The 24,056-nt window shown below is 61.1% G+C and overlaps 1 protein-coding gene across 3 annotated transcripts in view; it reads left to right on the top strand.

Moving 5' to 3' along the window:
* The window catches only part of GNAO1 (G protein subunit alpha o1), a 169,815-nt gene that overhangs the window by 141,012 nt on the left and 4,747 nt on the right, over nucleotides 1-24,056 (top strand). For 2 of the 3 annotated variants that reach the window (XM_042920570.1, XM_042920571.1), the window contains exons 4-7: nucleotides 3,591-3,751; nucleotides 9,085-9,213; nucleotides 10,437-10,566; nucleotides 23,552-23,705. In XM_042920570.1, coding sequence (XP_042776504.1) covers nucleotides 3,591-3,751; nucleotides 9,085-9,213; nucleotides 10,437-10,566; nucleotides 23,552-23,705 — 574 coding nt within the window. Of the gene's footprint in view, nucleotides 1-3,590; nucleotides 3,752-9,084; nucleotides 9,214-10,436; nucleotides 10,567-14,536; nucleotides 14,691-16,779; nucleotides 20,449-23,551; nucleotides 23,706-24,056 lie in introns of those variants that run through there. The other variant, XM_042920569.1, reaches the window with a different exon arrangement.

Below are 24,056 nucleotides of genomic sequence, written 5' to 3' on the forward strand. Positions count from 1 at the left end.
TCCTGGGATCAAGCCTCATGTCAGGCTCTCTGCTGAGCATGGAGCCTACTTGGGATTCTGTCTGTCTCACCCTCTGTCCCTCATCCCTGTTCATTTGCTTTCTCTCTCTAAAATAATAAATACATACGTACATACGTACACACATACAGAAATAGGGCACTCCCCTTTGGTTTATGTCTCATTGGGTAGAACTTGTCACTGGGTCACACCGAGCTGCCAGCGAAGTTAGGAAATGCAGACTTTTACTTGGGTGTCAGTGCGTTCGGTTCTTTTTCTGAGGGGAGACTTTATGTCAGGAGGAAACTAACAGCCTCCTGCTGGCTGCCGTGTGAGGAACAGACCAGAGAGAGGAGAGGGAGGCAGGGAGTGCTTGGGAGGGGACTGAGGGCAGCTGGGAGGAGAAAGACGGTGCTTGCTGGGACCCAGGGAGGTACGGGTGCATGAGGAGACGGGGAGAAGTGGTCTGACTGAAAACAGCTCTGCCGGAAAAGCCGGCGGGACACGGGACGTGGAAGGGCAGCAGCGGAACCAAGCGTGACACCTAGGCTGAGTCTGAGGAGCTGGGCCAGTGGTGGGGCCAGACGCTGAGCCGGGGGGAGAAACAGCAAGGGCAGGTCGAGGGTGCTGCCAGCACAGGACACCCCCCCCCCCCCCCACCGACCACCACCCCTCGGGGAGGAGATGGAACTGGGACGACGGCTCCAGACCCTGGGCTCTCCCCTGGAGAACCCCCAGCATGCCACCTGTTCCAGCCTTCCCCGAGCTGTGCCCTATGCTGCCAGACTCCAGGACACGGGTGGGGCAACCGAGGGTTCAGAGCGGTTTATAGACCACACCTCGCGGGGTGCAGCTCCAAGGCACTCAGATCAGAGGGTGTCTCTCACCCAGCAGAGTCTCGCCTGGCCCCCCACCCCTCCCCCCCAACCCCATCCTGACTCCCCTCTCACAGATCGGGCAGAAACCACGAAGGTGAGGCCCACCGGAGGAAGCTGGGAGCCCTCTGGCCAGGTTCCCCAGCCGCATTCCACAAATAGGACAGACGGCACACGGGGAGCTGAGGGAGACCGAGATTTCCCAAGGTCACCAGGCACTCGGGAGCAGCATCAGCGTGTTGGCCCCTGATTCATAGGCCTCTTTTTAGCCCCAGGTGGAGGCAGCACCCCTGCTCACCCACCCTGCCTGAGTCACTGCCTGCCCGGGGTGCCCATCACCCAGGCGCCAGGGCCAGCTTTCCAGGTCGATGTCCCGGGGGAGGCTCAGATGCTGCAGAGATGCCTCTCCAACACAGTCCTGCCCCTCTTGGCGGGCAGCCCTCCTTGTCCGCCGTGGGTGACTCGGGAATCCTAAGCCTGGGGTCTTTGGGACGGGAACCCTAGGGAGCACTGTGGCCTGGCCTGGCCTGCTAGCCTGCAGGCCAACTGTAGCTTGCTTCCCAGGGTAGACGGCCGCCAGAACTTTCCCATCTACCTTCTGCAGTAGACGGGCCTCTGACACATAAATAGCTACCTCGCTACATAGCTCAGTTCTGGAAAGTCTCCACAGAAGGCTTTGGCCCCGCATACCTTTTGTGCAGAATCTTTTGTCAGCCACGCAGTGCCCAGGTGCTAACCTCATTTCCTTTGTGTCTCTCCCACCCCAAGGGACACCTGCAGATTTCCAGCAGTTTCCCTCACTTCTTGAACCACATGCCACGGATGAAGTAGTCTGTGTTTCCTCTAGCTCAGTCGGAGGACTGGGTGTTGAAAGGACTTGAGAGTAGAGTGACGGGCTAGTGATGATTACCATGCCCATGAATAGAAAACCCGACGCCAGAGAACCCAGGAGGTCAAGGATATGGCAGGCCTGGGGCACCCCACTCCCAACCCCCAGCAAGGGCTCAGCCTTACCATGGGCTCCAGCCCGTGCACGCTGAAACTGGGGGAAAGGCAGCTGGAAGAGGGGTCCCAGGGGCGCTGACGCATACAGCGGGGCCCACTCTGCCCTGCACCCACTCAGCTCCCTGGATCTGCCCCTGTCAGTGCTCTACGTCTTGTCTGGGGCCTGGGATGTATGAGGGGCCAGGCTGCGGAGAGGATGAGGGGGCCTGAACACCATGGCTTCCTGCTTCTTTCTGGTAGCCTCATGCTTAGGGGCTTCTCCGCGAGTGGGACACGGGTCTTGGTGACACCACTGACTCTGGGGGCGCAGCCCCTTAGGCTCGCCCTACCGAAAAATCCCAAGGAAAGAACACAGCCGGCCCAGAGCAGGGCCTGTGCCTGCCAGCCCCCGTTCACCCGTTCACCCGCTCCTGGCCTCAGCTTCCCACACCTGCCTTCCTAGGCCCATGACCTGCCCGGGAAGCTGGCCTGGGCCCCGAGGGACTGTGGGCTTCTGAACACGAGGGGTCCAGCGTGCGGCCACGCCCACTCCTCGCCTGGCCCTGCACTCCCAGCCATACCTCTCTCCCCACCACCGGAATGCCGCCCAGCACTAGGCCGTTACAGCACCTACGAAGAGCCAGGGACCGGGGGCAGGCGGCAGCCACGGGGCAGAGTTGTTCTTCAGAGCCCTCTGGGGTATCGCGGGCCAGAGGGGCCACACGGTGTCTGTCTCCCGCTGTTGGGTCAGGAAAGTGATCCGAGCAAGGCTCTGTTGCAGACCTTTCTGGTTAATGCCTGTCACCCTTGGTGTGCCCCCTGCGCCAGGCACCGACTGCCATCAGAGGTGCCACGGTCAGTCAGCAGCTGCTCTCGGCACATGTGGGTCTCCTCACGGAGGCTGGCCTTGGGGTCGGACACTCCTGATCTTGAGTCCCAGCTCTGGCACTTTCCTCTTGTGAGCATAGGCGAGTGCCTTCCCCTCTCTGGCCCTCAGTTTCCTGACCTATACAATGGGAATAGTAACACCGTGACTAGTTATTGCCACACAATAGTACTAACAAACTTTCCCTAACTCAGTCACTTACAATGGCAATTCTTTCCCTTCATGAGGCGGGGCTTCCGCTGGGGATCAGAGACCCCAGGGCGGCTCAGCTGTGCTCCACGCGTCCCTGATCCTCTTCCTGGAGTGACCAGGAGAGCCTGGGCGGAGGCCCAGCGGGACAGGTGGGACCACGCAAGGCCTCTGAAGGGCTGGACCCTGTCCCACAGCCACTCACAGTCAGGCACAGAGGAAATCCGCTCTACCTCCAGGGGGCAGGGACCGCAGAGACACAGGCAAAGGGCATGCACATGGGCAGGGGTGAAGACCCAGGCCCTTTAACGCGGTCTCCCGCCGCTCCTTCGTGAGGTGCTTGTGAAATTCTGAGCAGAGAGGGAGTGTGCCCTGTAGCGTCCTTTGTAAACTGTTAAGTGCTACATGTGTGCACGAGGTACTGGAGATGGTGAGGTGCTGGGACTTCTCCAAGAGCCTCCGACTCTCCGGAGAGACCTCCGGAGGTCTCCCCCCAGCCCCAGGGGCCTCGGACACAGGACTGTGTCCAGATTGTGCCTGGTGGCTCACGTCTCCTGAGCGGGCTGAGGGCTGAGCCGCTGTCCCGGGGCCCCGGCAGGTGCCCGGCCGGGGCTCTGGCCCCACCGAAGCCTCAGAGCCACCACCATCTCCCCTCACAGGCCGACGCCAAGATGGTGTGTGATGTGGTGAGTCGGATGGAAGACACCGAGCCCTTCTCCGCAGAACTGCTCTCGGCCATGATGCGGCTCTGGGGTGACTCAGGAATCCAGGAATGCTTCAACAGGTCTCGGGAGTATCAGCTCAACGATTCCGCCAAATAGTGAGTGTCTCGGGCCTGGGGAGGCCGCCAGCGGGGCGCCGATGTGAGCGTGGAAGGGGACGGGGACGGCGGCCAGGGGGGGTCCGTGGCTGAGGTCAGAAGTGCCGTGAGACGTTCTGTCTCGGGTGTCAGGAGAGGCGTCAGGAAGGAGTGGGAAAGGGCTTCTCCCACCCCCTGGATGAGGACGAGGCCAGGGAGGTGGAGGACACAAGAGACCGCTAACCGCAGGGGCTCCCAGAGGGCGGGGCTTGGCACTCCAGAAGGAAGGTCTTTAGGAGAACGACCATTTTTCCCCCCTGGAGAAGCCCGGACCCCATAAGTACAAATCGAGAGCCATGGAGGCAGAAAATAATTTACGTGATGGCGTTTTGTTTCATTTGAGGCAAACTTTCCATTCCTCTATCTTTAAAATTAAAAATAAGGAAATAATGGAAGACATCCTTTGATAGTGTGTTAGAGAAGAGAAGAGAGAAGGAAAGGGAAGGAGAGGGAGGAGGCTCAGTGACAGCCAGAGAGCGCTGGAAGGGGAAGACAGGAGAGGCCGAGAAAGTGGCCTGCAGGGTTGGTGGGGTGGGGATGAGGGGTCTCTTCCTGTGAGAGCAGCTTTGTCACTTCAGGCTTCCCTGGGGTTACATGCCCTTGTTCCCTAGATTGGAGGCTCCACACCCCTGGGAATGGTCCACACTGGTTGGGAACATGTCTTCTGTCCTGGAGATGTTGGGACGACACCCCACTTTTGCAGCCTTGTGCCCAGGTTGTCAGTGGGAGCCCCTGGGCTTAAACCCACGATCTTAGGCCGTGTGCGCTCCGACACTGAACTGATTCAGCCATCCTCACCCCTGCTGCTCTTCCAGGACCACTCTGCCCCCAGGAGACCTTTGGCAATGTCTGGGGACAGTCTTGATTGTTCTGACTAGGGTGGTGTTCCTGGCATCTAGTGGGCAGAGGCCAGGGATGCCGCTGAACATCCTATGGTGCACAAGACAGACCTCCATAGCAAGGAATTATCTGGCCCCAAATGTCAATAGTGCTGAGACTGAGAAACCCTGCTACATAGCAGAAGCTGGGGCCCAGAAAATGGCAGCTGCTGATGGACATTGGGCCGTATCTGTTGGCCCAACTAGGGACTTGAGTAAGGCCAAAGCATCTCCCATTTCTGCACACTTAGACTGTCTACTGGGTAAGTGCTAGGCCCCGTGAGCCCCAGGTGGTAGGGACCCAGGCCCCAGGCCCGGATGAACCCCCAGGGACACATCGGTGGGCCAGGGTGCGAGCCCAGGGGTTTGTGTCCACACTCAGGTCACTCCTCCAATAGATCTGGGTCTTCCTCCTAAGACGTTCCAGTGGGGAGAGAGTCCTGCTTCCTTCTCCCCTTCCCTGCCCCTGCTGGGCCCAAGTCCAGGGACTTCCCATCCCCCACTCCCCTTGATGCCCTCAATTGTGCTCTCCACTTAAGTTGTTGTCCATTGAATTGTAACATGAATTCATTGCAAAAAAAAAAAAAAAAATGTTTAACAGTATAGAGAGGTATAAAAGTAATAGTAAATTCTCCCAAGCCTGTCCCCCTCCAACTTTTAACTATTTCCATTTCTTTGTCCCAGTGTTGTCCAGGAAAACCTGACCCTCCAACCTGCCTGTCTTCCATGTCTCTTCCCTGCTTCCAGTGTTTTGCTAGTTAGGGCATTATTTGTGGATCTTCTGGTGGTTACTTTCATTACTTTAAATAAGAAACTTGAGTCAGTATTTGTCAACTCCCCAAGTCAGCTGAGGAAATCAGCCTTCTCTCTGCGTGTTTGTCTCTGGAACAGGGTCCCAGGGCAGGCAAGGGCAGGGACCCACAGCAGTCAGGTTCAGAAGGGCTTAAACACTTCCTGGTCCAGGGTGTGGCTTTGCTGTTGTGGTTTTAGCAGCCAGATCTCCTCTTCTGACTGAATCCTGGGTGCGACATATGAAAACAGTTAACAGTGGGTTTGTTGTGACTGAGGGAGAGGGAGCCCCACTGGGCCATCTCAGGGCACAATTCCAGGGGGATGGTGTGAGTGGCTCCCCAAGGCCCAGAGCCTGTCACTAGGTCCCCAGCCCGGTCACCTCACTTGCAGGTGAGGATACCAGAGCTGGTGCGGCCAGGCTCCTGTGCAGGCTCTCACTGTCTCCCTGCACCCAGGCCTCTGTGAACAGAGCAGACTCTCCCTTTGCGCCTCTGACCGATCCTGAGACAGGCCCCAGAAGCCCAGAAATCTGAGCACCCGTCCAAGCAGGGGCTGTACAAGCCAGTTCCATGGTTTGGTTAGGACTGTTTTTTCTCCTGCCTCTCTCGGGAGCCCACCCCTCAGGCTGTGCTCCCACACCCCTGCTAAGACTGCTCGGGCTCTTGACTGCCTCCTGGAGCCCACTCCTCACGGTGCCCCCAGGGAGGGGGTGGTGCCTCAGGCTTCCTTGCCTGCCACCCTTTCTCTGTCACCTCCCCGCCCTCCGCCTGTGCCCTCACTGGAGTCCTTGAACCTCTTCCAGTCTATGCAGAGTGCCTGGGTGATCTCCAGCCTCGTCGCCCTGAATTCCTCACACACCCGGACAGATCTCATTTATGTCACCAGCCCAGCCCTCCCTCCCGAGTTCAGCCTACTCGGTGTCCATTTGGACACCTCAGCACATCTCAAATTCATACGTGCCCACTGACTCCTGGCTCCCAACCACCCCAGACCTGCTCTGCCTCTGTTCTTCCTCCCACCGAGTGCAGCTTTGTCACACCGCGAGGAGGCGGCTTTTATGGGCTCTGCGTCCCACACCCCACCCTCCCCCAGGCCCCTGCATAGCTGCCACTGTGGTGTGACCTGCCACAGCCTCTCTCCCCTGCACGGCTTCAACAACCTCCCGACAGGTGTCCCTACTCCTCCCTCCCGATCTGCTCTCCTTACGGCACCAGAGCCATTATTCCAACACTCTGCATCAGAACCTTCCAGAGGCTTCCTGTCCTACTCAGAGTGAAAGCCGAGGTGCCTAGAATCACTTCACGGGGCTACCAGCCGTGCCCCACCCTTGCCTCCGTCACCCCACTCCAGTCCCACAGCCCTTCTCCTGCCACACCTCCGACCTCCCCACCCCTGTCCCGTGTCTGCCTCCCAGGCTCCTCCTCCACCGCAGGACGGCCTCTGCACAAGCCGGCTCCCTCAGTCTCCACTCCAGTGTCATCCTGCCTTCTCCAGCCACCCTCTGTCTGATAGCAGCCCTCCACAGACCTCCTCCTTACCAGCATTCTGAGTCTTTCCTCCTGATATGCTCTGTACCTTACTTAGCTGTTAATTATCTCACATGCGCGCGCACACACACGTAGGCTCCAGGAAGGCAGGACTGTGTTGTCTTGCTTGTGGTCTCCTCCCAGCACCCGGGACAATGGGTAGGTGGAGTATGCAGCAGGCCTCTCCCTTGGCCATCTCCCTGGGCGAGGCTCGGCCAGCACAGAGACGGAGGGCCAGATTTTCTGTCTAAAGGAGGTTTCCCGGCTGGGGGGGGGGGGGGGGGGGGGGGGGCAAGACTAGAGGCTCGCAGCCCTGGTGTCCAGCTGGAGACAGAACGAGGGTCATTTCAAAACCAGCGTGGCTCCTGAGCAGAGGCCAGGGGAGTGGGGGGAGGGCCATGCCCAGAGGATTGGGAAGGGCTGGGACGAGCTCCTCCAGGCTGAGCCCAGAGCCCAGACGCCCCCATGGGCCCGGCGAGGATACGATGAGGCAGCCAGAGCCTCCAGGTCTGCTCTGCGGCCGCTGCTCCCCTCCGTCCACAGAGGAGAGGAGGCCTGGAGGCCTGTTTAAGAGCACAGTATCTGGGGTCAGGCACACCCGGGCTCAAAGCCTAGCAGTGTCTCCTTTTTGCAGCGTGACTTCAAGCTTATGCCTCCTCTGCCTAGGAACCCAGCATTCGGTTTTATTTCCTTAGGGAAAATCCTCACAAGGATTTGAGGCAGGCCTGGATTATTGGTTTACCAGTAGAAACCCTCATTGGTGAAGCCGCCCCACCCTGCAACCCCATGAACGTCCTCAAGCCAAGGAGCTGGTCCCCACGTGTCCCAGGGCTGGTGCTAATGAAGCACAGCCCCTTCCACTGGCAACCCGGGACCTCACGTCGTCCTGTGGCTTGGACCCTCGGGGCTCCTCCCCTGTGGGCTGTGTGTGCTTCTCCCCCAGCACAAGGGGTGGATGGCCCAGCCAGCCTTGTGGGTCACTGAATGGCCTTCAGGCCTGGCTCACCTCCCTCATTCCTGGTTTTCCAGCTCCCACCCCAACTTTGGGTTCAGGCCTGACCCATACAGACCCCAAAGCCCTTCTGGGTACTCGGCCTGGGCGGGTAAAATGCAAAGGCCTGGTCTGTCTCCAGAGCGAGTGGTGATAGAAAAGAGAGCCCCGATGCCAAAGACGCGGCCCGCAAGGCCCAGCACCCTGCCCAGCTGTGTGACCTCTGAGCCTCCCTTCCAAGAGCACCAATGGGAAGGTGCGGCAGATGCCCCGGTAGACTCTGAGCAAGGCTGGAAAGGTGGGCGGATGCCCAGAGGGCCTTCCGGAAGCACTCTAGAGTACTGTTAAGAGGTGGACCCGGCACTAGATGTCTGCCTTCGAGCCCGGGCGCACGGCTGGGCAAGGTACTTGGCTTTGTTGACCGTTGGTTTTCTAATCGATAAAGTGGTACATTGAACTCAGGAAAACTAAGGATGAAACCCGATCACAATGTAAAGAGTCGAACGTAACTATTGGCCACTATTATTTTAAGAGGAAGACATGACAAAACAGCACTACAAACGGTCTCATGTAAGAGTTTGAGCTTCTCTAGGGCCGCCTGGGAGGCTCGGTCAGTTAATCGTCCAACTTCGGCTCAGGTCATGATCTCACGGTCCGTGAGTTCTAGCCCCGCGTCGGGCTCTGTGCTGACAGCTCGGAACCTGGAGCCTGTTTCAGATTCTGTGTCTCCCTCTCTCTCTGCCCCTCCCCTGTTCATGCTCTGTCTGTCTCTGTCTCAAAAATAAATAAACGTTAAAAAAAAATTAAAAAAAAAAAGAAAAAGAGTTTGAGCTTCTCTAAATGCATCTGGAACTACACACACAGCCCTTGACTCAGTGAGAGGCTCTTTGAGAATGTGAGGCCAGGACTTAAGTAAGCTTCCCCTCCTCCGTGGGCACCTCCCACTCTCTGCCCCCAACACCAGCCCCTGGATGGCGGGGGGGGGGGGGGGGGGGGGGGGGGGGGGGGGGGGGGGGGCACGCCATCGCTTCCATGGTTGGCCCCCAGGGGGCGCTGGCCAGGGCCGGGCTGGCTTGTTCCAGGGCCCCTGTGTGTTGCCATCCCCAGCTACCTGGACAGCCTGGATCGGATCGGGGCCGCCGACTACCAGCCCACCGAGCAGGATATCCTCCGAACCAGGGTCAAAACCACTGGCATCGTGGAAACCCACTTCACATTCAAGAACCTCCACTTCAGGTGAGGCCCGGGGAGCCTCCCGAACCCTGGCGAGGACACCGGGACAGATGGGAGCCACCAGCCTCTCCGCCTTGTCTTGTCTGGAACACCCAGTTATCGCCCCGCCTCGGGGGGCTTTGCAGTTGGGACAGACAGTAGATATGAGAAGGGACCTGTCTGTGTGTCTGTTTTCTACCAAGTTCGGGGCCTAGGATGAACAGGGAGGCTTCCTGGAAGAGGCAGCGTTCTAGAGTGAGTCTCCAAGGAACAGAGGATTTGAGTAGACAAAGGGCGGTAGTCTTGTGCCTGGGTGACTTCTGAGGAGGGGGTAGCCCCTCAAAGGCCTCCCTGTGAGGAGTGGGAGGGAATGACGGGTAAGTGTAAGAAAATCTATGAGACCCGATGACCCAGATTACCTCAGAGCTAGAAGGCGCTCATAGATCAGCTGACCCACTGTCTCCGAGTACATGTGGGGGACACCGAGGCCTGAGAGCAAGGCTGTCCCCAAGCACAAAACACAACTCAAGTCCAGGAGCCCAGAGCACCTCAGAACAGAGGCCTGAGGCATGAGGCTGGACTTCTTGGGCCCTCCCGGAGAGTCGTGTCCCCACCTGGGGTCACCTCCATGCACTGAGGCCTGGAAGTCCCTGTCTTGCCCCCACCTACGTTCCAGATGTGGTTTCTGGGTGTCGGTGGAGCAGAGCGAGAAGCCAGGAGGGGAGCGGCAGGCAGCCATCTGCCAGGGAGGGGTGGCACAGAGCAGAGATGAGGCCGTGTCCGTGGACACATCCGGGTCAGACCCCGGCCCTACCGTGCCAGCTCTCGCCGGGGCCGCAGGCACTTAACCCCTTGTGGCCTTCCTTTCCCTCCACAAAACAGGTGACAGTCCCCCCCTGCCCGACTCCCCCAGGCTGGTTTGGAGTGTGCCCAGACCACAGACGTGAGCAGACACACTCGGAAGGCCAGGAACAGGATGTGCACGTTGCCCTGAGAGGAGGGCCCCGCAGAGACCTTTACTGGGGGCGGCTGAGGCGTAGCCCTCGGTACGGTTCTCGAGGTGCGAGGGCAGGCGCTTGAGTCCCAGCATGTGAGCACAGCCCAGGCACGGGACCGACGGCCACGGTCTGCCCGTCAGCACCTGAAGTGGGGTTTCTCGGCAGGCTCGGGGCTTGACCAGGCCTCCCCACACCTGCCTGGGCCCCACTGCCCACCACTCCCAGACAGCTTCCCTGTCTCCCCACCAGGCTGTTCGACGTCGGGGGCCAGCGATCTGAACGCAAGAAGTGGATCCACTGCTTCGAGGACGTCACAGCCATTATCTTCTGTGTCGCGCTCAGCGGCTATGACCAGGTGCTCCATGAAGACGAGACCACGGTGAGTGGCCCCGGGCCCGCCCGGCCTGTGGAGGCACCGAGGGGCCCAGTCGCACTCTGCCGCGGGGTGAGCCCCAGGGGCACTGGGGCAGGGCCCGCCGCTCCCTCTCCCGACTGTGCGGCCGGGCAGACGCCCCGTGACGCCAGCGCAGGAGGGGCGGCCGCAGCCCGCCCCAGCTCAGGGGCCGCGTGCAGATTGATGACCAACATCTCTGCAGCCTCTGGGACTCAGGCACTTAGTGCCTCTTCAGTGAACACGGCAGAGTCACAGAGGCCGTCAGGTCAGAACAAAATTAAGCAAATCCTAAAAGAAATCAAGGTTGCAGTCGAGCAAGAGCGTAGGTATGACAGAAATAGCTGCTCTTTGCCCCGACAGCCTGCCCCACGCGCTGGCCAGGCCGCTGCCAAGAGAGGTGCGGGGCTGGCAGGGGGAGGGCAGGGCATGCGGCACGGTGGTCAGCGCCCCTCCGCTGGAGGACGCCAGCCCCGGTCCCCGCCTGTGTCACCCGTGCGTCACCCTCAGTCTGGGGCCTCGGAGGACACCAGGCTGGCTTCAAAAGGAGGCCCTCACCTGGAGACGGAGACGGGTGCTGCCTGATCTGGGCCTGCTCCTGGTTCGCTGCCCAATTCAGGCTGCACCCCCGCCCCCCGCCCCATCTCGGTTACTATTATCTGTCAAAGTGGGTTAACGACAGTACCTACGTTGGGGGCCATTGGCGAGAGAACGAGAGCGCGTGTGAAATACTTGGAACCGTTTCTGGCAGAGCAGCATTGAGCTTGGTGGTTGTATTGTCCCTGGGACTGTCCACCAAGCAGCGGGCCCATCTGCAGAGCCCGCAAGGGAAGCCGGGTGTTGTCGTGATGCACCCGCAGGGCCCCCAGACACCAGCCCGCAGCACCTCGCGGGGGTCACGGGGTCCTGGCTGTGGGGTCGCTCCCTCGGCATGAGCCAGCTCCTGCTGCGGGCGGCGTGCACAGACCCGGAGCCCCGAGCCTCTCAAAGTCGGCGCTGAGAGTTTGAGGCCGTTTGTCATCATGGTAGGGCCTTGAGCGAGTTTGTCTCCTCTCTGGGTCTGTTTCCTCCTCAGTCCTGGCCTGCTGGCCCCACACGGCGCGACGACGCAGATCCGGTGGGCTGTGGGCAGTGGGGAGGGACGGGCACAGCAGTGAGGCTTTCGGCAGACTGGGGCTGGAGCCGTCGGCGGGGTGGGTGGGTGATCTGCGTGCCGGCGTGTCCACCTCGTCCTTCCTTGCTCAGGGCCAGCTGCGCCCCTGAGTTGGGTTTTGGCAAAGCCCCCGAAGCCCTGGCTCGTCCAGGGGCAAGGCTCCTGGGGCCTCGGCTGTGAGCTTTTTCTGGTAACGCTGTCGTTCTCAGGGGCTTCGGCGGGCTGTGGCCCCTCAGATCACTGGAGCTGGGGGTGGGGTGGACGCACACCCTGGGCTTTGCTTGGACCCGGACTCGCTGGCCACCCCACAGCCTGGGGTCGGTTCGTGGCCGGCCCCACAGTGAGTCCCTGCGCAGGGGACGGTCCCTGCACATCTCTTGCTGTTCCGCCGGCCAACTCTGTGCTTTTGGAGCTGCCAGGCCACCCACGTGGTCGGGGCTCCACTCGCCTTGTCCTTCCTCCCTCCAATACCCGGGAGTAAGAAGCAGGGCTGCACAGTGAACCTGACGCTAACCCAGCCACGGGTTTCAAAGAAAGCAGAGAGCTGGGGCGGGGGGGGGGGGGCAGAGGGGCCCCTCTCTCCTGCAGCCTGCCCTCTCAGGGCTGCCCGCAGCTTAAACCCGAGTCCCGGGCTCGACAGCCACAGGGCCGGACTCTCATTCGCCTCTGGAGCGTCAGGCAGAAGCAAAGGGTCCGACAGCTACAGGGCCCCAAGCTCCTTGGCCCCTGGGCTGCCAGTGAACGAGGGGCCGGGCAGCCGTGGGCACTGTGCTCGGTACCCTCCCCGTCTGCCCACCTGGTCCGGCCCTGCTACCGAGTGGAGCGCACCCCCTGGGGAGCTCTCCCCATAGGCGCCTGCGCCTTCCTTCCCTTCTTGCCTTTACTGTCCCTCTCCCACCCTCCCTCCTCTCTCCTCCTGCCCCATTTCCCCTGCCTTTCTTCATAAGCGCCGAGGCCCAGGACCGTGGGGAAACCAAGGCCAGGAACGGGCCTTCGCTGGGGCCCTTTCCTCCCCAAAGCAGGCTGCCCCTACCTCCTGGGCAGAGCAGCAGCCCCTGCAGGAACGGGCTTCTCAACATGACAACAGCTCACCAGGCGGCTCGTTGCCGTAGGGGCAGCAAGAACGATACCTACCTACCGTTGCTCTAGAGCTAAGCAAAAGTCTGTGCGTCCGGGACTCGGCAGCATCGGGCAGCAGAGGAGCCAGACGGGCGTGGCCCGGGGCCTGGCCCCGCCTCTGCCACTGGGCGAGTGCGAGCCGCCTCTCCACTTCCTCCTTCGTAAAGTGGCCGTGGTGGCAGAGCGGCCTGGCGGGCAGCCGTGACACCCGCCGCACACGGAGCCAGAACGACACCCGCACTCAGGACTCTGCGCGCAGTAGATGACCGTTGTCAGGACTCTGGCCAAGCGTGTGGCCGAAGGACAAGCTGGAGGACATGGACGCTCGGCCCCCGGGAGGCTAAAGCTAGGCCCTGCTGGCCAGTCCTTGGTCCTCAGACTTCCTCTGGGGTCAGCCTGCGCGTCCCCGCTCCCCCCCACCCCCCGGCCTGGGGCAGAAGTTGGGACTGTCAGGACAGGTGTCTGGAGGTGGCTCCTAGAGGCTGGCCAGGAGCCGGGGGGCTGGAGGCTGCCCACCTGCCAGCGGGCCTCCCTGTCCACTACACCCCAGCACCCCGAGGGTTACATCCTGGCCTCCTACCTCAGGCCTGTGGCTCCAGCGGCCTTGGGCCTCAGCCTGCCGCCATTTCTTCACTGTCACCACCGTCACCACTGCCTGCAGGGCCTTAACTTGCCAAACCAAGGCCAAAACCATGAGCAGATTCTGAGAGACCCTCCAAGTTGGGCAGGTATGAAGCGCCTCCCTCCAAGCGAAATCATCAGCTAAGAGTTGAAAGCACCAGGTTGTCAGGGCGCCGCTGGGTGACTTTGCTGTGAATGCCCTCCCTGCCCACCCTCGCCTTCCATCTCCAGTCCTCGGGCACTGTGGCGGGCACCGTGGCCTAGGCCAGCCTGCGTAGGGGCCTCTGGTTGGGCTGGCCTTGACCTCCTGGCCCCGGGACTGGTTGAACCAATATTTCCATTTTTCTCTCTTTCTCTCCTGTGTTCTGCTGGGTTTTTATCTTCCTTTCTGTTTTAATCTGTTTTGCTGGGTTTCTTCTTGGGGTTCTTCTGGCCGCTCTACTGAGAAACCAGCCCCAACAACGAGCTCCCCCAGAGCCGCCCCTGGCCCAGCCACGGCCCAGCCAACCAACCCGATCCCCCAACCGCACCAAGGCCACAGCAAGATCACCCCCTAGACGCTGTCCCCCTGGTGGCTGCTTCCAACTCTGGATTAATTCGAGGATCTCTCAGTCCTCGGTTAATGTTTCCCAACGGAATGCGTGCACCCTCCCACCCCCGCGGGTGAAACCGAATGGGATCCCAGTAGAGAAGTCTGCATGGCCCCTGGTTCCGTGTAGACGTGTTGGATGGCAGTGCTGTCCCTGCGTGCATGGTGCATGTCCTGTCCGCAAGCCGGAGACCCTGCGGGGCCTTCTCTGCCCCCTCCAGGGCAGACCTCCTCCGGGGGTGGGGGGGCAGCATTCTCCATCCTGCCCGCCCTGCTCTGCCCCAGCCTGTCTGCGTGTGGAATGAAGTAGGGACCGTGTCCCGTTTGTCCTGTGGGTCCCCCTGTCTCTGTCCCTCGGTGGTACGTTCAGCCACGCTGGTGGGCCTTTCCTTTGCTTGTTCCGCTGTGTCGGTGGCCGCGGTGAGTCAGGGCCCCGGGCACCGCCAGCCCTCACTTGCCTCTCCGCTCTGTTGCAGAACCGCATGCACGAGTCCCTGAAGCTTTTCGACAGCATCTGTAACAACAAATGGTTCACAGACACGTCCATCATCTTGTTTCTTAACAAGAAGGACATATTTGAAGAGAAGATCAAGAAGTCCCCGCTAACCATCTGCTTCCCTGAATACACAGGTAGAGCCCCCCTGCCCTGCAGGGACAGCGGGGACAACACAGCGGGCTTCTGGCCACGCTAATGCCGGAGGGGGCGGCGCCTCCCGCCCCCGCCAAGTCCAGTCCACCTCTCCCGTGCTCTGAGGATGCCCCAGACCCTGGGAGGAAGAACCCAGCCCAAAACAGAAGACGGGCCTCCAGGCCCCCGGAATGTGCCGTAGTGAGGCGGGCCGGGCAGCCCGAGCAGGGCTACAGTCCTGGCTCTGCTGCCTCTTGGAGCCGCAGCTTCGTCACCTATAAACACAGGTTATCAGTGAGGCGACAACAGCAGGATGATGAGGGGGTTGAAAGCCGGGGCTTCCAGTCAGGCAGCCCGAGGCTCACACCGGGCTCCGCCACTCATAGCAGGTTAGGTAACTTCTGGGAGCTCGAACGTCTGTGAGACGGGGATAATCGCTGTGATTATGCAGCCCTCCCTCAGGACTTGCCGTGCGGACAAAGTGAGCTAATGAGCATGGGGAGCTTAGCATGGCAGCTGGCACATAGTAAGTGCTCACTAAACATTCGCTATTACTGTCACAGTCGTGATGATAACTAACGAGCGCCATAAGAGCACCTCCCACAGGGGCAGTTAGAAGACGGGAATGATCCGTTGGCTATGACGGAGGTCTGCAAGCAGCAGAGACCCTGGCCTCCTGGCAGAGGGGCTGAGGACGTCAGAGCCACCTCTGCTAATGTTGCCGTGGTTCACCTAACTGGGATGTACGAGCAGCCAGGGAAAGCAGCCTGACTGGGGCCCCAGCAGAGGCGGCCAGAACGGCCCAAGTGCCCACTGGCTCTTCCAGATGGCCAGAGCCTGAGCAGACGGGTGAGTGGGTGGAGAAGTGGGCATTCCCAGCCTGACCACCCCTGGGCCTGGAAAGCACAGGGTGAGGGCAGAGTCCCAACAAGGCAGGCCTGTCAGGGGAGCCCCCAGGCTAAGCCCCCACCTCCCTGAGAGTAGATGTGGGGGTCATGATGGAGCCAGGCTAGCAGCACCGTCCCCCACTTCCTCGAGGCCAGGCCCCCAGTGGCATGCACCCAAAGATGGACAAGGCCCTCATGCCCACCAGTCAGCCTTCTCTTAGCCCTAAGTTGGTCTGTGGATCCTGCCCTAGGTGACCTGGGCTGTGGCTTGTGGTACAGCGGAAGCAGGCAGGATGGGTCCATCCCCAAGGCTGGTTGGGGGCTGAGGACGTCTGAGTGCCTATGTGTAAGTCCCAAGGACGCTCTCCCTCACCTGTAGCCCAGATCGCAAAAGGAGCTGTGCTCTGGTAGACCCTCAAGGCCAGGCCCGTGTGCTCATGTGCCTGAGGGGCTGGGACCCCCTTCCAGGTCCCAGGCTTCCAGTCCATACAGCAGCCACCCTAGCCTAGCACTGTGGCTCCAAGATCCAGCCCCACTGCCTGGCTGCCCTTAGTCGGCCGTGGGCCCCTACTCTGCCTGGGCCCAGACTCCTGCAGCCTGTGGGGGCCTCAGTGCAAAGCGGGGAGTCCTGTTCCGCTTCTCCCCAGACAGCAGGTGCTTCTCCCGGGCTCACCTGGGAAGAGCAGTGTGGCACTCCCCAGGAAGGTGGCAGAGCCAGGCACTTGTGAATCCCAGGTGGTGACTGTGACAAAGGGGAGGGCTGAGAAGAAGGAGGGAGGAGGCCCAGGTGGCTCACCGACGTCCAGCAGTGGCCAAAGGAGGTGACATGGGGAGGACCTGTCTGCAGGCTGTGCATCAGCCAGGGGCCCACCTTCTCTGAGCAGGACCCACGGTAAGAAAGAACATTTGCATCAGGAGTCAGGGGGGACAGATTTAAAAGGAAAACAGGAGTGTCACGAAACATGACTCACCCTTAATAGGAGCAAGGCACAGTGAGATCTGGTCTTTTTGCTTCATTTCAAACTGGACGTGGACCACTGACTTGCTTGCGTGGCCCCCTGTTGACTTAGCTGAGCCGTCAGGCTGCCCTCCCCCAGTCAGGTTTTCCCCTCAGGGTTGTCAGTGGGAGGTCCTGGCCCTGGGTCTGATGGACACCCTGGTGGCGGCCTCGACTCACCAGCTCCGCACCTGGTCTCTCCTGCAGGCCCCAGTGCCTTCACAGAGGCCGTGGCTTACATCCAGGCCCAGTATGAGAGCAAGAACAAGTCAGCCCACAAGGAGATCTACACCCACGTCACCTGTGCCACTGACACCAACAACATCCAGTTTGTCTTTGACGCCGTGACGGACGTCATCATCGCCAAAAACCTGCGGGGCTGTGGCCTCTACTGAGCCCCAGCCTCACCGACCAGCTGCCCGCCTCCCTGCCTGGACTGCCACCCCACCCCACCCCTAGGACCAGAGCTCCGTCGCCTCTCAGACCGCTCTCTGCACTTGACAAAGAAGCGCCAGCCACTGGCACTGAGGAAGGAGGAGGAAACACCCTCCGTCAGCCGCCCCTCCCCCGGACATCAGAAGGCGTGGTAACACAGGGCCTGGGCCGGGGTGCCGAGTGCCCGCACCACTGGCCTCCGCTTTATCTCTGAGAGTTCTGTCCTGGGGAGAGGGGTGTGGGGGCCAAGGCCACCGTTTGGCCCAGAATGGGCATGCACTGCACTTGGTGACTCATAGTCAAAGTCCCAGGGTCTCCTCCTGTGTGGGGGTGGCTCTGGGCCAGGGTGCTGGCTGGGGTGGGGGCCGCGGGAGCCACTGCTCAGCCTCTCCTGGGGTCTTTTCTGGTCGAGTGCGGCTGCGTCACCAAAAGCCAGGGTGGGACCAGCCCAACCACGTGTGGGTCCCAGGGCTCAGGCCACGGCGAGTGCCTCCCTCCTCCTTGTGCCTGGATCTCGGCCCTCTGGCACGAGCCCCTTCTTCTCTGGACCATCATCCCTCCTTGCACACTTTGGAGGTTCCCATTGCCTTCTGGGGAACCCCCATCCCTGACTCCTCGTAGGTCTGGAAATGCTTCTGAGACTGACTTATTGCAAAGGCACGTGGTTGATGGTCAGAGGGGTCGAGTCCCGCGCCTGGAAGGAAGTCTAGGAGGAGGTGGGAGGCGGCAGGGGAGGGGAGGCTGAGGGGAAGTAGCTCTGGGGTCGACCGGGATGGGGCCTCACCCCCAGTGCTTGCGGGCTCAAGGATGACCCGTTCACTTTCTCCCATCACCTGGGTCTCTGGCAACTGCTCCAGAATGTGAGTAGTCAGTCGTGCTCTCCCTTCTCAGATTCACAGTGAATCCGGCTCAAACCAGCAAGGCCAGGCGGAGGGGGGGGCCCCTCAGGTACTGTGTTCTGAGGTTGAGGAGGCCCCGGGGAGGTGTTGATGTGGCCCCTGCAGCCAATAGCGCAGCTTCCTTCTGTCTCGGTGAAGAAAACAGAGTTTGTCCAGAGCTGTGGGTGTCCTGCCAGCCCTCAGGGGCAGAGGAGGAAAGACAGATGGGGCCACCATCCTGAGGGGCCCAGACTGGCTCAGACACATACCCACCTCCCCCACCCCCCGCCCCACTTCTCTGGAGAGAGAGTCCTAGAACACCCTGGAGGGGCTTTGCTGCAGAGATTCCTGAGCAGAAAGGGGTGGGGTGACTTCTTTTGGTGACCCAGGCCGTGGCTGGCCTCGGGCAATCAACATACCTCTCCCTTACACCCAGGAGCCTCCAGCGGGCTCGCGCCAACACCCTAGGCAAGCCCTGTGTGCTTGTTTGGCAGTCGGTCCTAGGAGTCAGATGTGCCCATGGTAGGGGAGAGGGCTGCCCCTTAAGAGGCCTCTGACCCCTTCCTCGAGCCCTCTGTGCTCTCAGCCTCACTCTGGGCTCTGTTCCTGGACTCCCACTACAGCCCCTGGGCTGCCGCAGAGCCAGGAAGAGCCCTGTGCCAACAGCTCTGGGCTTCTTGGTTCCGGTAGGCACAGAGCTCTGGGTGGTGCGCAGGAAACCCAGGGCATCCTCCCTAGTGCCAAATGCCTGCAGGGATGTGTGCCACCGGGAAGCCACACCCTTCGTCCGGCGCACTTACTGCTGCCCCCGTCCTTGTGGGAAGTCACCGGGCAGCCAGGCTGCAGGGACCAACCCCCCCACCAGCCCAAGCCCACTTCAGCTTTGCTTGCCTTGTTGCGTGCTGGACTTTGCACCAGGTGCTGGGTCGTGGCAGAGGACAGGCCCCTGGAACCAACAGTCTCCGTGTCCTACTGTGAGCAGCCAAGGCCAGTGAGGCCATTTTGTCCAACAGTGAAGACGTAGCAGGTCTTTCCCGGCATCACCCCACCCTGGAAATGATCTGCTGCGCCCCTAACTCTGCCCCGTGACCCCAGACTCAAAAGCAGCCACCAAGAGGAGGCATGCTTGGACAACCCCACCTCTAAGGCCATTGCCCTGGAGGTGGAAGTCACTGGCCCTCTGGGCCCAGGGTTCTCCATAGGCCAGCTGCCCCCACCCTCCCCTGTGGCACCAGGAGGCTGGAGGGGCAGGTTGCCTGGGGCCTTCCTGTCCTTCTGTGCCCCAGGCTGCCCGCAGTGCTCTCGCCGTCCCACCCTAGCCTGCGGTGGAGTCCTCGGCTACTAACGGAAGCCCACACGGAGAGGGCATCTGGGACAAAGTTCCCTCCTTGTCCACTGCGTCTCCCATCCACGTCGTTACTGGTGGCTCCAGTATGGGGAGGGATGACTGAGGGTGACAGATGAGTTCTGGCTCCGTCGTGGGTATGGATGTAAGGGGACGATGTTGTGAGTGAGAGACCAGGCATTGGGGGGCGGGGTGGTGTCTCTCATCCATGGTGGCTTCGTGCGTGTCCCCAAAGGACCATGCCTTAAACTCTATGAATGGCTCTAATTTAGCAGGCTGAGGGGAAACGGGATTTCTAGGAGGGACGCCTTTGCCAAACCCATGAAAAGTGTGCCTGCCATTTAGATGCCTGTGGGCAAGTTCTGTGCCCTGCACCGATTGCCCTCACAAAAGCCCAGTCTGGGCCTTCCCGCTGAGAACTGTGGTTCCCCAGGGCTCTCCAGCCTCCCTGGAGGGAGCCGGGCCTGAGGCCTCTGGCCTGAGGAGGGCGTGGGCTCCACCCTCCCCGACCCCCTCCCCTGACCAGAGGAGAAAGCACGGCTCTGCGTCTCTCGCCATCAGCCGTGACAGTCTGGGTTCCATGGCCATCTTCCACGGAGGCCTTAGATGCCACGTGCCCTGGCCCTTCCTCTCCCGTCCGTCCCCAGCTGAGCCTGAGGGCCCACAGCCGTGTGCGCCGACTACCCAGGCGCGGTGGCTGAGCCCAAGCAGAGCCACCTCTCCCCCAGCCCGGCTCCCCACCCCGCTGTGGGAACCAGGACACCCAGGCCCTCCGTGACTGCGCTGGGCATCGGTGAGTCTCCCCCAGGGCGGGCAGCAGCAGCGGGGGACCTCCCCACGCGGAACCGCAGCAGGGCAGCCCAGGACCCCTCCAGCCAGCCTTCCCTCCCGCCAGCATGAGCCCCGCAAGGCAGGGCCCCCACTGAGAGCGAGGGCGTGTACAGTCATCCCCCAAGGGTTGATTCTGCAAGTTTTTCCTGCCCCCGCCTCCCTTCTTGCCGCCCCCCACCCCCAACCTGGCCTCACTCACTCCTGCTCATCTCCTGCCTCCTCCCCACCCGCCCCTACCCAGGCAGGGGTGAGTCCGGGTGCTGCTGTCCCTCTGCGTACAGCGGTCCCCCCTCCCATCCCTGCCAGCGCTGCCCACCCCGTATTAACTGTAATTTTGTAAGAAGAGTGACTTGTTGGTTTAATAAATCTCTAGTCATTGTAATAATTTATTGGCTACCGTAATGTATTTATTAGTCACCTGCCGTTAATAAAAAGTGCCAGCTTTTTCTAGTGCAAGTGTGGTGTGTTGTGTCAGGGCCCAAGGAGCTTCCCCCAGGTGCACCCACGTGACACATGTCCTCGTGCCCTGCACAGGCCCGATCCCAGGGCCAGGACTGTGGGCCGCACGGCAGAGGGGGCACACTCGACTGGAGGCCAGAAGGTTTCCGGGCATCCGGCCTGACCCCGCCGACCTCTTGGGATTGTCATGAGCCCACCTTCCCGTCCCAGTGTGCTTGGTGCCGGCCACACCGCTGCCCTGGGGGACGCAGCAGCCGGGCGGACAGAGCTTTCCTGTGGCTGCTGGTGGCTGGTGGGGGGAGACGGGAAGGTGACCGCGGACAGGAGTGGGTGGCTGTTGCCTGGCTGTGACCTCTGGCTTCTTTCTCTTACCCCCAGCAGTGCTGTCTCCACTTTGCGTGTACTGCAGCATCTGTTTTCTCCAGGGAAGCTGGGGAGGACAGGCAGGGCTCCTGGCTCGGTGCGGGGTTCCGGTCAGCGTGCAGAGGGATGGCAGTCGGGCGTGTGCGTGGGGAGGGGGGCTCAGTGCCGGCGCCTCCCCTCCCCACTGCTCTCCCTGAGTCTCCTGGATCAGCCCTCTTCCAAGACTCACTGCGAGACCCTCCCCGCAAAACCGGGTCCGACTGTGCGCAGCGCCTCTCCAGACCACAGACCTTTTCAGTGCGTGTGCCCTGTCCCCTCAACTAGACTGTGAGCTCGCAGAGAGCAGGACTTGAGCTGGCTGTTCCTACCGCCCCGTAGCAGCCCAGCAGAGGCAAATCCAGTCGGTGCTGCTGGGCAGAGCAGGCATATACGCACACACTCTGCAGCCCTGGGCAGAGGCTGTGGAAGGGCTGAGCCTCAGGCTCGTGGAGCTGTGGGGCCCAAGCGGCTGGCCTGCACTTCTGCGAACCTAAGCTCGGGGGCCCGTGTGCTAAACGGACGCAGTCCCTCCTGGGTTCAGTTCACCCTGGGAATCCCTTCTGGTCCTGGGAGTCCTCCAACATACGTCCCCATCACATCCTCCGGTGTCTGAAGACCAAAGCAATGCTCGGGACGGTCTGTTGTGCAATGGGCCTGGGGACTGGCCTCTGGCTGCGGGCTTGTGGCTCTCGGTTGAGCAGCTGTGGGACCAGGCAGCTCTGTGTGGTGGGAGGCATTTTCCTATTGAGTCCTTGGGTCGTGGAGCGTCCCTACTCTGCCCTCAGAGGTGACACATCGGGCCTGAGTGTTCCCAGCCCTCAGCAGGGAGCTTCCGTTCACGCGACCTCCGCCCGTCCTCCTCTGAACAGGCCCCGTGGCGCCAGCACCCCCGAGTGCAACGGTGCACGTGACAGGCCAACTTTGGGGGTGCTGAGAATGGAATGTGCTGGTTGGGGGCAGGAGGCTAACGAGGTCATAGCTGTTTACTGGTCCAGCAAAGAGAAGGACAAGGCCGTTCACTGCGGCTCCCAGAGTGGGTAGTACAACCATGCCAGTCGGCTGCAGGCTCCCGAGGGGCAGCGGAGAACTTGTTCCAGCGACTGGCCTTAGCCGTCGGCACAGGGTTTGGGGCTGAGACTCTCACAGGTCATCGGTGTAATAACGCGGTCATGGGAGAGCGGCCGGAGGCGCACAGAGCTGGTCGTGGCCCTCTTCCTGTCTATTCCTCTAAAGGCCGTAGACTGCTCATACTAGCCGGACGAACCATTGCGTTTCGTAAGCTCTGGATCTGGCCCAGAGCCGGGTACATGTCTCTGCTCTTCCGGGCCCCAGCTCTGTCACATCTCAATGTCCCCTCATGCTTGATGAGGCTAAATAACACGAGGCAGGTGATGTGCTGGGCTGGGTTCTGGCAGAGTGGGGCCCGGGGAGCAGTGGTGGCCACTCCGCCGCCTTCCTCACTGCCTTGTGCTCTGGTAGAGGAAGGTGGCCATGGCGAATGAGCCAGAAGCTCACTCAGCTCTTACTGCTTGCGAGGCCCCGGGGATGGGTTCCTCCCCCACGGAATAATGCCCAGTGATGCCCACACCACCTCTCCGCAATGACCTGTTTCAGTCTTACGACAGAGGGACGGTGTAGCCTGGAGTTACCCATGGAGCTGAGTGTGGGATGGATAAGTTTCCAGGGCTGGGACAGGGTCCGAGGGGAAAAGGAGTGACTGTCCCTTTCCTTGGGAAGGTACGTTTCACGGAGGAACCACCTTCCCGCGCAGAAATGGCTTTGCTCACAGAGAGACGTGCTCCCCTGCATTCCCAAGAAACATGACCCAAGTCTGTGTGCCCGGTCCTGAGCAGCACAAGTCAGTGCTTGCCCGGGGCAAAGGGCTATTCCCCCTCAGGTTCTGCTTTATTTGGAGTGCCCACGGTGGTCACTCGCTTGCTAAATGGACTTCTGTGTGCAAGGCAGTCCTTTGTGTCTGCATTGCTTCAAACTGCTTGCAGGGTCAGACATGGCTGAGTTTGCCCCGGCCAGAGGAAGTGCGGTCCCCCAGAAGCCTCCCAGGAAGCAGCCCGGGCAGGAGCATCTCCCCAGAGAGGTGGCCCCCGAGGATGCTGGCAGGAGCCTGGCATGACCTCCCCTCCATCCACAGGAGGGGTGGAGAGTCACCGTCTCCACCCACAGATTGGGCCCCAGAGGAAACACCTGGACGGGAAGTGCCGAAGCCCTGCTCTCGGGCCCCAGTCCAGCACCGCCTCCCCCGACCAACACACTCCCACCCACGCAGGCAGACCCTTCCGTGGCGGGGGACCGTGCGATGGGGACAGTCCATGTCGCCCTGCCCTCGGCCCCACCCGGGGAGCCACGGCTGTTCCCAGCCCGGGCTCTGCCATTAGCCCCGAAATGATGGTGTCGGGTGCCCTGAACGCCGAACTGAGCAGCCCTGTGCTGTGACGGGTCACGGGACTACTGTCGCCTTCGGAGGAGCCGTGGGGGCACAGGAGCCCCACCTGAGCTGCTGGGCAGCCCTGTTCTTCTCTCTCAAACCTAACTCTCTTCTTCTCTTTCCCTGTCTCCATGTCTGTCCCTCCCACTGTCTGTCTGGCTCTCTTTCCCCCCGCTGGGGCTACAGAACCGCATGCACGAGTCTCTCATGCTCTTCGACTCCATCTGTAACAACAAGTTCTTCATCGATACCTCCATCATTCTCTTCCTCAACAAGAAAGATCTCTTTGGTGAGAAGATCAAGAAGTCACCTTTGACCATCTGCTTTCCTGAATACACAGGTGGGTGTCGGGGAGGTCCCGCCTCCACCAGGGACCTGGGCTCTTCCAGAGCCACGAACCAGAGCCCGGCTGCCCCGTGGGCTCGGGGACAGGCTGCCTGGCCAGCCCCCGCCGGCCCTGGCACGCGGGCACCTCTGCCCCAGTCGGGCAGGGGTGCAGAGAAACCCAGCAGGGTGGGGGCCTGTTTGGCTCTTCCCGGGACACAGCCCTGGGCATGGTGGGAAATGGACCCACCTGACCCATTTGTGTTGCCATCAAGTGACTCGAGAGTGACTTGACAGGAATCAGGAGGCAGGACAGGACCACAGGCTTCCCCTTACGTCTTGTGCTCACCCTCTAGGAAAGCTCTCC

The sequence above is a fragment of the Panthera leo genome, chromosome E2 (genome assembly GCF_018350215.1).
Source record: "Panthera leo isolate Ple1 chromosome E2, P.leo_Ple1_pat1.1, whole genome shotgun sequence".
NCBI classification, from domain to species: Eukaryota; Metazoa; Chordata; class Mammalia; order Carnivora; family Felidae; genus Panthera; species Panthera leo.